The sequence below is a fragment of the Microtus ochrogaster genome, unplaced genomic scaffold (assembly GCF_000317375.1).
Source record: "Microtus ochrogaster isolate Prairie Vole_2 unplaced genomic scaffold, MicOch1.0 UNK1, whole genome shotgun sequence".
In the NCBI taxonomy this organism is placed as follows: Eukaryota; Metazoa; Chordata; class Mammalia; order Rodentia; family Cricetidae; genus Microtus; species Microtus ochrogaster.
In genome coordinates, this window is record NW_004949099.1 from 29,478,167 (window position 1) to 29,491,653 (window position 13,487).

At 47.1% G+C, this 13,487-nt stretch overlaps 1 protein-coding gene across 2 annotated transcripts in view; it reads left to right on the forward strand.

Moving 5' to 3' along the window:
* The window catches only part of Tsen2 (tRNA splicing endonuclease subunit 2), a 54,667-nt gene that overhangs the window by 3,635 nt on the left and 37,545 nt on the right, over positions 1 to 13,487 (forward strand). For both annotated transcript variants that reach the window (XM_005365040.3, XM_026788285.1), the window contains exons 2-4: positions 1,303 to 1,511; positions 3,672 to 3,753; positions 8,577 to 8,613. In XM_005365040.3, the coding sequence (XP_005365097.1) occupies positions 1,323 to 1,511; positions 3,672 to 3,753; positions 8,577 to 8,613 (308 nt within the window). In that variant the 5' untranslated portion in view covers positions 1,303 to 1,322. The remainder of the gene's footprint in view (positions 1 to 1,302; positions 1,512 to 3,671; positions 3,754 to 8,576; positions 8,614 to 13,487) is intronic.

Consider the following 13,487-nt stretch of genomic DNA (forward strand, 5'->3'; position numbering starts at 1 on the left):
TGGAACTAGCTCTTGTAGACCAGGCTGGCCTCGAACTCACAGAGATCTGCCTGCCTCTGCCTCCCGAGTGCTGGGATTAAAGGCGTGCGCCACCAACACCCGGAGGGACTTACTAATAATGAAAGCTCAGCCTTAGCTTAGGCTTGTCCCTCTAGCTCTTTTAACTTAATCTAACCTGTTTCTGTCCCTCTACATTTTACATCGGGGCTTTTTATCCTACTTCCCTGCTTCCTCTGTATCTGGCTGGCTGGCCCTGGCATCTATCTCCCTATCATCTCCTTTCTCCTTAAGCCTAACTTCCTCCTCCTGCTTCCTCTCGCTGCCCGGAACTTCCACCTATTCCTCCTTATTTGCTATTGGCCATTCATATTCTTATTAGAACAATCAGGTGCCGTAGACAGGCAAGGTAAAACAGTAACACATCTTTACACGGTTAAACAAATATACCACAGCACACTCTGTGAGCCCTGACTCCGAGGCCGGTTTTCTCTCCCTTTACAGAAGAACTAAAGCCCCGAGAGGCTGGGGGAACTTTTGCCCAAGGTTTCACATCTAAGGGGCAGCAGCTTCCTGATTTTGGTGTGTGCACTGCAGAAGCTAGCACTAGGTAGATCACAGCACAGCCAGCCTGGCTTCAGAGTTGCTGCACACACCCACTGGCATTTGGTGGAACATAATTGGCCCTTAAATCACTCAGATCTCAAATCCCAGCACTTGGGAAGTAGAAGCCGGGGGTCCAGGAGTTCATGGTCATCCTCACCTACATAGTGAGTTCATCAGCCTGCATCACACAAGATCTTGTCTCAAGCAAACAATCAAACAAACAAACAAAAAAAAAACAAGAAACACTGAGAACTGACCACCCCAGGTCTTACGATGTACCTTAAGGTCGGTCTTTGGAAGATGGAGAGCTAACCAGACTCACTCCACTGAGGATACATTCTTGCTTGGCTTTATCTTCATACACACACTCACACCCATACATCTGATTAGCAGTCCCTGGGGGTCTCTGAATGCCTCTTGATCAAGGAAAGGAAAGTATGTTGTCCTTAAAGACAGGAATCCTCAGGGTGTGAGGTAGGCCTTGGTGCTGCCAGCTTCGGTTAAGGTGATGGCACTAGCTTCTTGGAGGTCTCAGGCTCTGAGATACCCCTGGTGACCGATCTATGCTGTCATGACCTAGTCACATGGAGTCTTCTTGTTCATTGTTTTACTCTGCCTTCCCCAGACACCACATGAACCGGGTTCTGAGTGTGCTAGCCCTGTTGGTCCGTGGTTACTGACTGGTTCTCTCTCCTCTAGAGACCTGTTACCCTTGAAGAATGGCAGAGGCAGTCTTCCGTGCCCCGAAGAGGAAAAGAAGAGTATATGAGAGTTACGAGTCACCACTGCCCATCCCCTTTGGTGAGGACCAAGGTTCCAGGAAGGAATTCCGAATATTCCGAGCTGAAATGATCAGCAACAACGTGGTGGTGAGGGGCGTGGAGGACATGCAGCAGCTGTACGGGAAGGTGAGCCTGGGGACCCTGGGGACCTCAGCTGTGGGGCTGAGATCTAGACGCCTCGCCCCAAATCCTCATCCCAACACCACGTAGGATGAAGCCATGTATATTAAAGACAAACAAGTAATTTACAGAAATGTAATGGGTAAAACTGGAGATCCTCCCCAGTGGATGAGGGCCTGTGGGAAGTTCCCCAAAGTGTCTGCTCTCTTTCCGTCCTGGGGACTTGTTGGATGAGGACAGCCTCTAGTTCTGGTTGGAGGGAGGGCCACTTGTTCTTCCCGGCCACCCAGACAGCTTACACCCGAAATAATCACACAGAAACTGTAATTATTTAAATCACTGCTTGGCCTATTACTCTCACTTCTTATTGGCTAACTCTTACATCTTAGTTTAACCCATCTCCATTAATCTGTGCTTCACCACGAGGTTGTGGCCTACCAGCAAAGTTTCAGCAAGTCTATCTCTGGCGGCAGATCCAAGGCATCTCTCTGACTCCGCCCTTCTTTCTTCCAGCATTCAGTCCAGTCTTCCCTATCTACCTAAGTTCTGCCCTATCAACAGGCTAAGGCAGTTTCTCTATTTGTTAATTGTAGTATGGAGCGCAGGGCCCTTTGTTCCATCCCACCCGGCTAGCATACACCCGAAATAATCACGCAAAAACTGTATTCATTTAAACACTGCCTGGCCCATTAGCTCTTGCCTCCTATTGGCTAGCTCTCACATCTTGATTAACCCATTTCTATTAATGTGTATGGCCACTTGACTGTGGCTTACTGGCATGAGTCTAACCAGCATCCCTCTCAGGCAGGAGAATCGTAGCATCTGCCACACTGCCTTCTTCCTCCCAGAATTCTGTTCTGTCTACTCCGCCTATCTAAGTCTGCCCTATCAAAAGGCCAAGGCAGTTTCTTTATTCAACCAATGAAAGAATACAAATACAGAAGGACCTCCTACACCAATTAATGGTAATCATAGCACCATCACTGGCAGTTATGGACTTAAAGTGGTAGCTGGCTTGCCCCGACCTTCTCCCAGTACACTCCCCATATCTTTTTTATCACTGGGGCATTTTAAAATGCAGCCTTATGGAAAGATGACTCAGCAGTGAAGATTCTTCTTCCAGAGGCCCTAGATCCAATCCACAGCACCAGTCTAGCCTCCAGCAACCATTTGTAATTCCATCCAGATGATCCAGTGCCCTCTCCTGGCCTCTGAAGACACCAGGCACACATAGTATATACATACATCCGGGCGAAACACCCATACACATGAAATTTAAAGGAATGGATTTTTTTGTTTGTTTTTGTGTTTTGTTTTGTCTTTGTTTTTATTTTTTTGAAACATAGTTTCTCTGTGTAGTTCTGGTCATAGGAACTTGCTCTATAGGCCAGGCTGGCCCTAAACTCATAGAAATCTGCCTGCCTCTGTCTCCCTAGTGCAGGGATTAAAGTAACTAGCAAAAGTAACTTTTTAAGCAGCCCAGATGAGGCGTAGCTGATAGCCAAGAGTTCACCCTCATGAGCATTCAGTGACATCATGAACCTATAGAATGGCTCCCTATCGCCACAGTCCAGTCTTAGTATTTGTGTGTTTGCTTTGGTGCTGGGGATTGGCCCGAGGGTCTTGTATTCCTCCTCTGAGCTGTACCTGCCAGACCCACTGCAGTCACTCATGCCTGTGACACCGAGCCCTGCTCCCACCCCAAGTCAGGACAACTGGTGGGCACCCTGCCTCTCTTCTACCTTCTCCAGAGTTTGCAGTAAGGTCAGTGGGTTCTGGTGCATTAAGGCCTCGCTGGTCCCTGTCTGCCACATGTGAGAAGAAGCTGGCTCTGATGCCTTCGGATGCCAGACACAAGCCAAAATGGTTCCTCATCAGATGGGTGAGCTGGTACTGAAATCTGTGGGGCTTGGAGATGATCTATGAGTAAAGTACATGAGGTCCTAAGTTCAGACCCCTGTACCCACGGGAAACACTCAATATTGCTGGCATGCAGACGTGTGCATGCATGCACCTGCTCTCCCATGTGTGCACACATATACATGAACACCTGCATACACCACACACCTCAGAGGTGGGACTGTATGAGCATTAGAGAATCAAGGAAACGTGGGGCTGTTGGATAGTCCTAACAACTAAGCATTGACCATGTTTTCTTCTTGGAAGGGTTACTTTGGAAAAGGCATTCTTTCAAGAAGCCGTCCAAACTTCACGATCTCCAATCCTAAGCTGGCTGCCAGATGGAAAGGTAAGGCCTGCAGCTTTTGTTTGACGCTTACATGTCCTGGTGAAATGGTAAGTTCTGAAAGAGAGGCACACTGACAGTGCTCCTGCCTGGAAGATCACCTACAAGAATTACATCAAAACAGTTCTTGGTTTTGTTTCAGTTTGACTAAGAGTGGCTCAGTACTTAGCCCAGGCTGGCCCTGAACTCAGGCTCTCCCATGTACCAGCAGACCAGGCAGAAAGATCCTTCTGGTTCTTGGAAATGTGTTTTACATTCCTTGGAATAGTCACAAGCCCACACACACTGCCCTGATTTCCATCCTTTGCACCTCAGAAGACAGGGGAAAGTGTTATTCTGGCTTTTTTGTTATGCCTTGCCTGGCAGGATGCTGTGTGTATGAAGTTCTGCCTGCCTGTGCTACTGTCAGAATGAGGCTGGGGTTTTATTTGCAGAGGTAGAATTTGCAATAGCCTTGGCATTGTTGAACATGGGGCTGGTGGTGAGGCAGCTTGGTGGATAAAAATGCCTGCCACCAACCCTTATGATCTGAGTTAGTCAGGGTTCTCTAGAGCAACAGAATTGATAGAATGAGTGTGTGTGTGTGTGTGTGTGTGTGTGTGTGTGTGTGTGTGTGATTTATTAGTGTGGCTTACAGGCTATAGTCCACTAATTCAACAGTGGCTGTCTGTCTCCTGACAGAAAGTCCAAGAATTCAATAGTTCAGACCATGATGCTTATGTCTTAGCCAGGCTTTAGTATACGTGGGAATCCTAAGGAAGTGGGCTCCAATGCCAGCGAAGGGACGCCTCAGCAGCAAGGGAGAGGAACTTGCCGGTGACAATGGAGGCTAGCAGGTGAAAAGCACAAGCTTCCTTCTTTCATGTCCCCTTAATGTAGGCTGCCACCAGAAGGTGTGGCCCACATTTAGGGTGGGTCTTCCCACCACAAATAATCCAATAGTGAAAATTTCCTCAAACATGTGCCCAGCTGCTTGAGTTTTAGTTAATTCTAGACCTCACAAACTCATATGGTGGAAGGAGTCATTACTACAGGTTGTCCACACATGAAACAGCATGCACAGACCTACACACACGAATAAATGGAGTTTAAAACTCAAAACTAATTAATGTGCATAACTCCTTAACTTACAGTTCTTTTTTTCTAATACATTTTCCAAGGCATCCTCATAAATAATACCAGTAGGTTAAGACATAAAAGAACTGCCAGGCATAGTAGTATTTACCTTTAATCCCAGTACTTGGGAGGCAGAGGCAAGTGGATCTCTGTGAGTTCAAGGCCAACCTGATCTCCATAGTGAGTTCCAGGACAGCCAGGGATACAGAGTGAGACCCTGTCTTGAAAAATAAATAAATAAACAAACAAACAGGATTTCTTTAGGGCTAACTTCAGTGCAATGGTTCTCAACCTTCCCAATGCTGCAGCCCTTTAATACAATACAGCTCCTCATACTGTGTTGACCCCAGCCATAAAATTATTTTGTTGCTACTTCATAACTGTAATTTTACTACTGTTATGAATCATAATGTTAGTATCTGATATACAGGATATCTGACATGTGACCCCCCACAGGGGTCATGCCCCACAGGTTGAGAACTGCTGGTATAGTGGCTCAGACCTATAATCCCAGCAAGTAGGAAGCTGAGACAGGAGGATTACCAGCTAGAGACCTGTCTCAACAGGGAAAAAAAAAAAACAAGGGGTGGGGCTGTAAGGTGATCCATGTAAGACACTGAGGTATTAATTCAGCAGCTGGTCAGGTCCCAAAAGCCTGACAGTGTGCTGAGTTGGTGAGGCCATGGCAAACCTCTATCACCACAGGTAGGGGTGTGTGTGTGTGCGCGCGTGTGCACACACATACACACACACACACACACACGCTCACGCATGTGCAAACATTCATGTACCTCAGCACTTACAAAGGGAATTTAACCATATTTAGCAAAATTATATTTGTATTCTCCCTGTAACCTAGATTTATCTTAACAGTACACTGGAGCAAATAGGAAGAAAAGCAGCATAGACTCTCTAAGGCCCTGTTTGTAATACCTGAAGAACAGAAACAACCCAGTTGAAGGAGAAGGTATCGATTGCAAGCACTAGTGTGTTCATGTAAAGAAATACATAAGCTGGGCAGTGGTGGTGCGCGCCTTTAATTCCAGCACTTGGAGGCAGAGGCAAACAGATTTCTGAGTTTGGAGCCAAGCCTGGTCTGCAAAGTGAGTTTCAGGACAGCCAGGGCTGCACAGAGAAACTTGTCATGACAAACCAAAAAGAGAAAAGTAGAAGAAAAAACAAAACAAAATGTAGATTAGAGTAAGGTTGAGGGCTTACTGTGATGTTATTAAATGAGAGGCTCAGGCTGTGAGCTGTGGGTGATGCAAAATGGAGGCCTAAGAAGTATTTGGGTGCTAAAGAGATGGCTAAGCCATCAAGAGTACTGACTGCTCCTGCAGAGGACACGGGTTCAGTTTCCAGCTCCCACATGGCCGCTCACAATCTGCTGCACCAGCCCCAGGGGAGCCAGTGTCCTTTTCTGGCCTCTGCATGCACACGGTGCACAGGCATTCATGCAGACAAAACAATGATACACATTATTAAACAATTTTTTAACAGCAATCCATACTTAGTATTTTTGAAGATGAAAGAGTTTGAGGAGGTAGATATTATACCTGACTGAAAAATTACACAAATGCACATGTGTAGTTAGGTTACGCATTGTTAGTACAACTTCTATGTTTTGTATGCCAGATGAAAAGGAAGGACAGGACCGAGCATGGCTGTGCAGTTCTGTAATCCTAGTATTTGGGAGACTGCGAGGAGGATGTGAGGAGGATTGTGAGTTGAAGGCAGCCTAGGCTACCTGCTAATGGACCCTGTCTAAATAAATAAATACTGGAATGAACACATAAGCCAGGCATGGTGAGACACACAGAAATCTCAGCGCTGGAGGCACTGAGACGGGAGGATCGCTGTGATTTTGAGGCTCCCGTGTTACATAGCAAGACCCTGTCACTTAGAGGTACAGGATTTGCCTAGTGTGTGGACGTCCTGTATTCTGTCCATCACACAGCAAAGGCAGTGTGGTGGAGCCCAGGAATGAGGCCAGGCCTCGCAGCTCTGCCTTGGAAAGCTCATCGATACATTGTATATGTGTGAAACTTAAGTATTTCAAAGTAATTCTTCCTTGTAGAAATGTTAGGAGCTGGGAAGATGGCTTGGCCATTAAGAGCACTTTTGTTTCCCAGGACCTAAGTTTGGTTCCCGGTCCCAACTGTCTGAGCTCCAGCTCCACGAGATTAGACTCCCTCTTCTAGGTGCTTGCCCCCTCACCCCCACCCCAAGCCTACACACACACATAGTGCACATAAATAAAAATTTTAAAGTCTTAAAGCCAGTCACAGTAGTGTATACCTTTAATCCCAGTACTCTGGAGGCAGAGACAGGATGAACTCTGTGAATTCAAGGCCAGCCTGGTCTACATAGAAAGTTCCAGGACAAGCAAAGCTACATAATGTGACTCTGCCTCAAGATAAATAAATAAATAAATACTTCCTTTTTTGTTTTGGTTTTTTTTAGGGAGTGGGGGTTAAGGTTGTTTGTTTGTTTGTCTTTTCGAAACAGGGTTTGCCTATGTAACAACTCTGGGTGTCCTGAAACTCAATTTGTAGATTAGGCTGGCCTTGAACTCACAGAGATCCTCCTACTTCTGCCTTCCAAGTACCAGGATTAAAGCTGTGTGCCACCACCACCCAACAATTTTTTTTTTAAACAATCGGCTAGGTATATCCAGTTGGTTATATAACCACCCTGATGGTACCTCTCTTAGGGAATAGTCACCTGTTGTTCAAGCCTTGTGGAAGAGACTTTGGCCTTTTTCTCCTGTCAGAGTGCCTCTGCTTCATAAACTGCCCCAGAATCCATCCCTCCTCCTCAACAGACTCATTGCCTCCTTCCTAAACTGAACAGCCTCCTGCCAAGCCTTCTTAACCTGCAGATGAGACTTACCTTGGTGTGTTCTATTGCTGTGAAGAGATGCCATGACCATAGCAACTCCTATAAAGGAAAGCATTTAAATGCGGCTGTCTTACAGTTCCGAGGTTTGGTCCATTGTCATCATGGCAGGGAGCATGCAGGCAGACATGTTGATGGAGAGGTAGCTAAGAGTTCTACATCCACAGGCAGCAGGAAGAGAGAGAATCTGGGCTTGGAATGGGCTTTTTGAAACCTCAAAGCCAGTGACACACTTTCTGTGCCACACCTCCTAATCCTTCCAAATAGCGCCACTTCCTGGTGACCAAGTAGTACAAATTTGTGAGCCTATGGGGCCTTTCTCATTCAGACCACCACAGTGCTGAATTTGAGAAAGGAGACAACTTTCCTCAAGGCAGAATGAGGGAGACCCAGGAGTAAAAGCAAGGCTGCTGAATGACTTGAAACACACTTTAGAAGAAAGGGCTGGTCCTACTTGGCACCCAGCAGTAGAGCTGGAGCCCCCAGCCCCATACCCCAAACTTCACCACCATCAAGGGTCTCTGCAGCCCTTCCTGCTAAGCTCATACACAGGGCCCAAGTGTTCTGACGGATGAACGGTCCCCTCACATATCTGTACTTCTGAGCTGGGGCTAAGGTTCTGAGGGCCCATCTGAGCCAGCAGGAGGATGTGGGTGCAGGAGAGGGTGGCCGTCAGAACAAGCCGGCTGTGGCCGATACACATCACCATCCAAATGTATGACGGGATCTCGAAATTACCTGTCTTTTTAAAGTGGGTTTTGTTCCCTCTAAGGAAGTCTGTCTGGAACTAATAGAATGTCTTTCTGTTTCAGGTGTGCAGACAGACATGCCTATAATCACCTCAGAGAAGTAAGTGAGGGTGACCTTGGCTCTGGTGGGGCTGGGTTGGTCTGTGTGACACAACCTGGTGTCTTTGTTTTCTCCTGACAGAGGATAATACTTGAAAACTGAGACTGAGCTTAATGTGGCTCAAATCCCATCTGAAATGTGTTGCTTGTTCAGGTCAGCCTTCCAGAACACCAACCGCTGCCATGTCGAGAATGTGTTATGAAGTCCAGAGACGCTGGGACTTGGGTTCTGAGTAGGCCTCCCACCCATGTGGGCAGATGGTCCTGCCTTCTTGCTTGCTCTACACACTGTAGGGCCAGAGGGTTTCACAGAACTCCCCATCAGCCCCTCTTAGACATTCTGGAAGCATTTCCCCATCTAATCCCAGCGTACCCTTGCCCTGCCCATGCATTCGTTACCTCTCCTGTTAATTTCTCCCCGCTATGGTCTCCTCTACTGCCCGGATGTTGGGTCTACAGCCCTTCTCTCTGTCCCATCTCTCACTTACTTGGGTTTGGAGTCAGTTCCAGGATATCAAGGCCATACCTGGCATCTCTGTACCCTGGACTTACTGGTCCCTTGATAAGACTGGGCCTAAGTGGTGGCTCATACCTGTAATCTCAGCACTGAGACAGGATTGCTCTGAGTACAAGGCCAGCTTGGTCTACATAGTGAGTTCTAGTCCAGCCTGGACTACAGGGTAAACCCCTTGCTTTGGTCAGGGTTACTATTGCTGTGATGAAACACCATGACCAAGCAGCTTGGGAAGGAAAGGGTTTATTTGGCTTACACTTCCACATTACTGTTCATCATGGAAGGAAGTCAGGACAGGAACTCAAAACAGGACAGGAACCTGGAGGCAGGAGCTGATGCAGAGGCCATGGAGGAGTGCTGCTGACTGACTTGCTCCACGTGGCTTTCTCAGCCTGCTTTCTTATAGAACCCAGGACCACCAGCCTAGGGATGGCACCGCTCACAATAGACTGGGCCCTCCCCCATCAATCACTAATTAAGAAAATGTTCTACGGGGGCTGGAGAGATGGCTCAGTGGTTAAGAGCATTGCCTGCTCTTCCAAAGGTCCTGAGTTCAATTCCCGGCAACCACATGGTGGCTCACAACCATCTGGAATGAGGTCTGGTGCCCTCTTCTGGCCTGCAGACATACACACAGACAGAATATTGTATACATAATAAATAAATAAATATTTTAAAAAAAATGTTCTACGGACTTGCCTACAGCCTGTCTTATGGAGGCATTTTCTTAATTGAGGTTCCCCTCTCTCAGATGATTCTAGCCTGTGTCAAATTGACATTAAAACTAGCCAGCACATCCCTTTCTCATAAAACAAAATAGGGGTCTATTCCTCCCAGCTCTTATTTTTATGCTCTAGTTCAGACCCCAGCCCTTCTGTAGAGCCTCGCAATGGCAGACTCTCACAACCCTGTGCCCTGCTGGCAACAGACCGTCAGGGAGGTATATATTCCCAGGTTAGGCTGGGAGTGGGGCTTAGAACTTGGCAGACCTCCCATCCCAAGAGGGCCACAGTACACAGGTCACTGCACTCAAAGCTAGGATTCACCAACAAGACAGCGACTGAAGATCCCTCCTCATCAGTCTTCTGTGTAGATGACATGAGGTCAGCCTGTCTGAGGAAGTGAGTCCCACCTCCCCAAAGACCACCGCTCAGCAGCACTACAGTGTCTGCAGCATGAGGGCCCGGCAGTGTTTCCTCTTCTCATGTGTGTTACCTTCAGCTGCCAGCCCAAAGGATTGCAGACTCGGTGATGCAAAACAACAGAACTGGATCTTCAGTTCTAGAAGCCAAACGACCAAAGTGCAGGTTTTGGCAGGGCTGCCTCCCTCTGGAGGGCATGGGAGGGCTTTTCCTGCTAATCTCAGCTTACAGTGATCTTGCAGTCCTCAGTCTTTTTGACCAGTCCCTGCTTCCAACAGTGTGTGTGTGTGTGTGTGTGTGTGTGTGTGTGTGTGTGTGTGTGTCCGTCCTTCCTTCTGTTAAGTACACCGGTCCAGATGACCTCATCCTAGATTGAAAAGATAGACTAATGGACTAGCTTTCTCGTGACTAAATGGGCTCAGCTCCAGAGTGAGAGGCATTGAACAATAAAGTGGCTATTCACGGCACTGATGCTGGCGCATGTTTATAAGAAGTGCTGTGCACGTGATAGACGTCTCTCTGGTCTCCTAAGTCATCACCCAGCCCATGAAGATCCAACCCCTCAATCCTCTTATGTCCATGTTCTGCAGGTGAGGAACTAAACCATAGGAAGTTAAGTTCCTTACTTGGTCACAGAGCTTGGAAAACTGTCACTCAGGGAAGTGACCATCAATTGAAGTAACATCTTGGCATCTGTTTTTGTTGTTTTTGGTTTTCCTGGGTTTCTCTGTATAACTTTGGAGTCTGTCCTGGAACTCGCTCTGTAGACCAGGCTGACCTCAAACTCCTAAAAATATACCTGCTTCTGCCTCCTGAGTGCTGGGATTTGAGGTCAGAATTGGGCCTTCCAGAGCCAGGTCTGGAGTGGCCCAGATAATAGACGACCAGGTAGAGGAGGGTGTCTGGCCAGTGGAGAGGCATGATCAGGGCCTGGAGCCTGAGAGGTGTGGGGTTCTTGCCACCTTGAGTGAGTTTGCTTCAAGTTCTAGCTGTCCCCCCTCCCTCTGCCCTTTTCCCGTCTGCTCCCTGACACCTAACTCTTCTCTCTTCTTACCCTCCTCCAGGAGACTTTTTAAGGAGTTCAGCCAATAGGAGGACAGCACTCTGGGGCCACATGCTACACACCTAGGCTATCTGCTGTCTGTCTCTTTCATCTCTGGCCTTACTTGGGATTTCTTCCGCACAGTCCTGTGGCCACCCATGTTGTAGTATTAGGACATCTGAGATATGACAAGGTGGGAGTGTGGTGGTTGTGGCATGTGGCAGAAGAGGGGAGAAGCAGAGGTGCCATGGGCTAACTCGGACTCAGAAGAGTCAGGTCCAGGGCCACATGTAGGTTTTAATACAGTGTGCACCGAGACAAACTGAGCTGTGTTTTATGCTACCCCAGAAGCCCTTGCAGCAAGAAAGCAGATGTGTAACTCCTACCCAAGAAGTGTTGCACACTTCACAAGCCTCCTCTCAGTTCACCCTGTCACAACCCCTTGAGGTGGCACCCTGAGTTTGTAGGTGAGTTCCTGAGCCTGAAAAGGGAGGGTCACACAGCATGCATGAGTCTGTGTGGAACAAGGGTCTGATGCCACATCTGCCCTGCCCAGGCGGCTGCACAGAGTGGAGCAGAGCCCTGTGTGTTTGCTTACTCTGGCTCTGTGCAAAGGAGGGGATGGCTGGACCTCAGTTAAGTGGCTCTTTCTATGTGTTTTGGTTTTAGGGTTTTACTTTTTTTTCTATGCTTTTGATTTTGTTTTTTCATACCTGAGGTCTTACCTTGTAGCCTAGGCTAGCCTAAAGCTGCAGTCTCCCTGCCTCAGCCTCGGCCTTCTCTTTGCTGGTATAACACACTTGCACCACTGTGACTAAGTCTCATTTTTAAGTCAAGGAATCTACACTTGCTAGCACAAGAAAACTTCTTTCTAGATCTTTCCAGCTTTTCTGCTGTGTGTGTGTATTGGTCACTGGACCACCATGTCCCCTAATGACAAAAGGTTGTATGTAACAAGATCTCTGTGAGGAAGTAGGCTAGTATCCCCAGTTTTGTGGGGGAGGAAATGGAAACAAAAGCTAAGTAATCTACAGTAGTAAATGATGGAATTCAGGCTAAATCCCAAAAGTGAGATCCTCCATGTTTTATACTGTAATCCTACAGGTTTTAGAGTAGCCTTGCCATGTTCCAGTCTTTAAATATAAGATTCAGCCCAGCCTGGTGGTGCAGGCCTGTAATCCCAGCTACTCAAGAAACCGAGGCAGAAGAATTGGCAAGTTCAAGTCCAGCCTGGGCAACTCAGAAAGATCCTGTCTCAAAAAAGGAGGGGGATAATGCCCAGTGGTAGATAGTTGCTCTTGCTTGTGGCCCTAGGTCCAATCCCCAGAATAACAATAAACAAATGAGTCAAAGATTCAGTCCCAATGTACAGGGATGTTCTGCTGTGTGGGGTGCCAGCCTCCAGCAGCACAGGGCTGTGAAAGGAACCCACGGAGTCAGCGGCCTAAGCTAAGACTTTTCTATCTGAGGGGCTTGGGGAAAAGACACACACTCTCTTGATGGCTTCCTTCTTTATTCTCTGTTCTCATGTTCTTTCTCAGTTGTATGTAGCTTATATACCCCAACAAAGTTTTTCAGGCAATATAGGACTGACAACGTGGTTACAGCCTATTTTTCAAATAAATTATTATAATGAATAATACTGGTTAAAACATGGTTTTCATATCTCCTACATGATTAAACATTATGTATTACAGGTGAAAAACATCCCAAGAACCCGCATGCATTCATATCCAAGCAATTTGTTATAAGTTAACTGTGTGGGCAAGCAAGGTGTTCTTCTCAGTTAGGTCTTTTACTGTCAGTTTGCATTTTGTGGTTACAAAGAAAGGGCCAATTACTTTATTACTTAACTTGAAAGATAATCTTAAAGGATTCACAAACCTAAACTTTCATATATGAAAAAGAATCAACCAGCTCCTCTTTAAATCTTTAGGGTACATACCCACCCTTTTTTGGGGGGGGATGGTGTGGATTCTTTATTTTTTTTCCATTTATTTATTTATTAAAGATTTCTGTCTCTTCCCCGCCACCACCTCCCATTTCCCTCCCCCTCCCCCAGTCAAGTCCCCCTCCCTCCTCAGCCCATAGAGCTATCAGGGTTCCCTGCCCTGTGGGAAGTCCAAGGACCACCCACCTCCATCCAGGTCTAGTAAGGTGAGCATCCAAACTGCCTA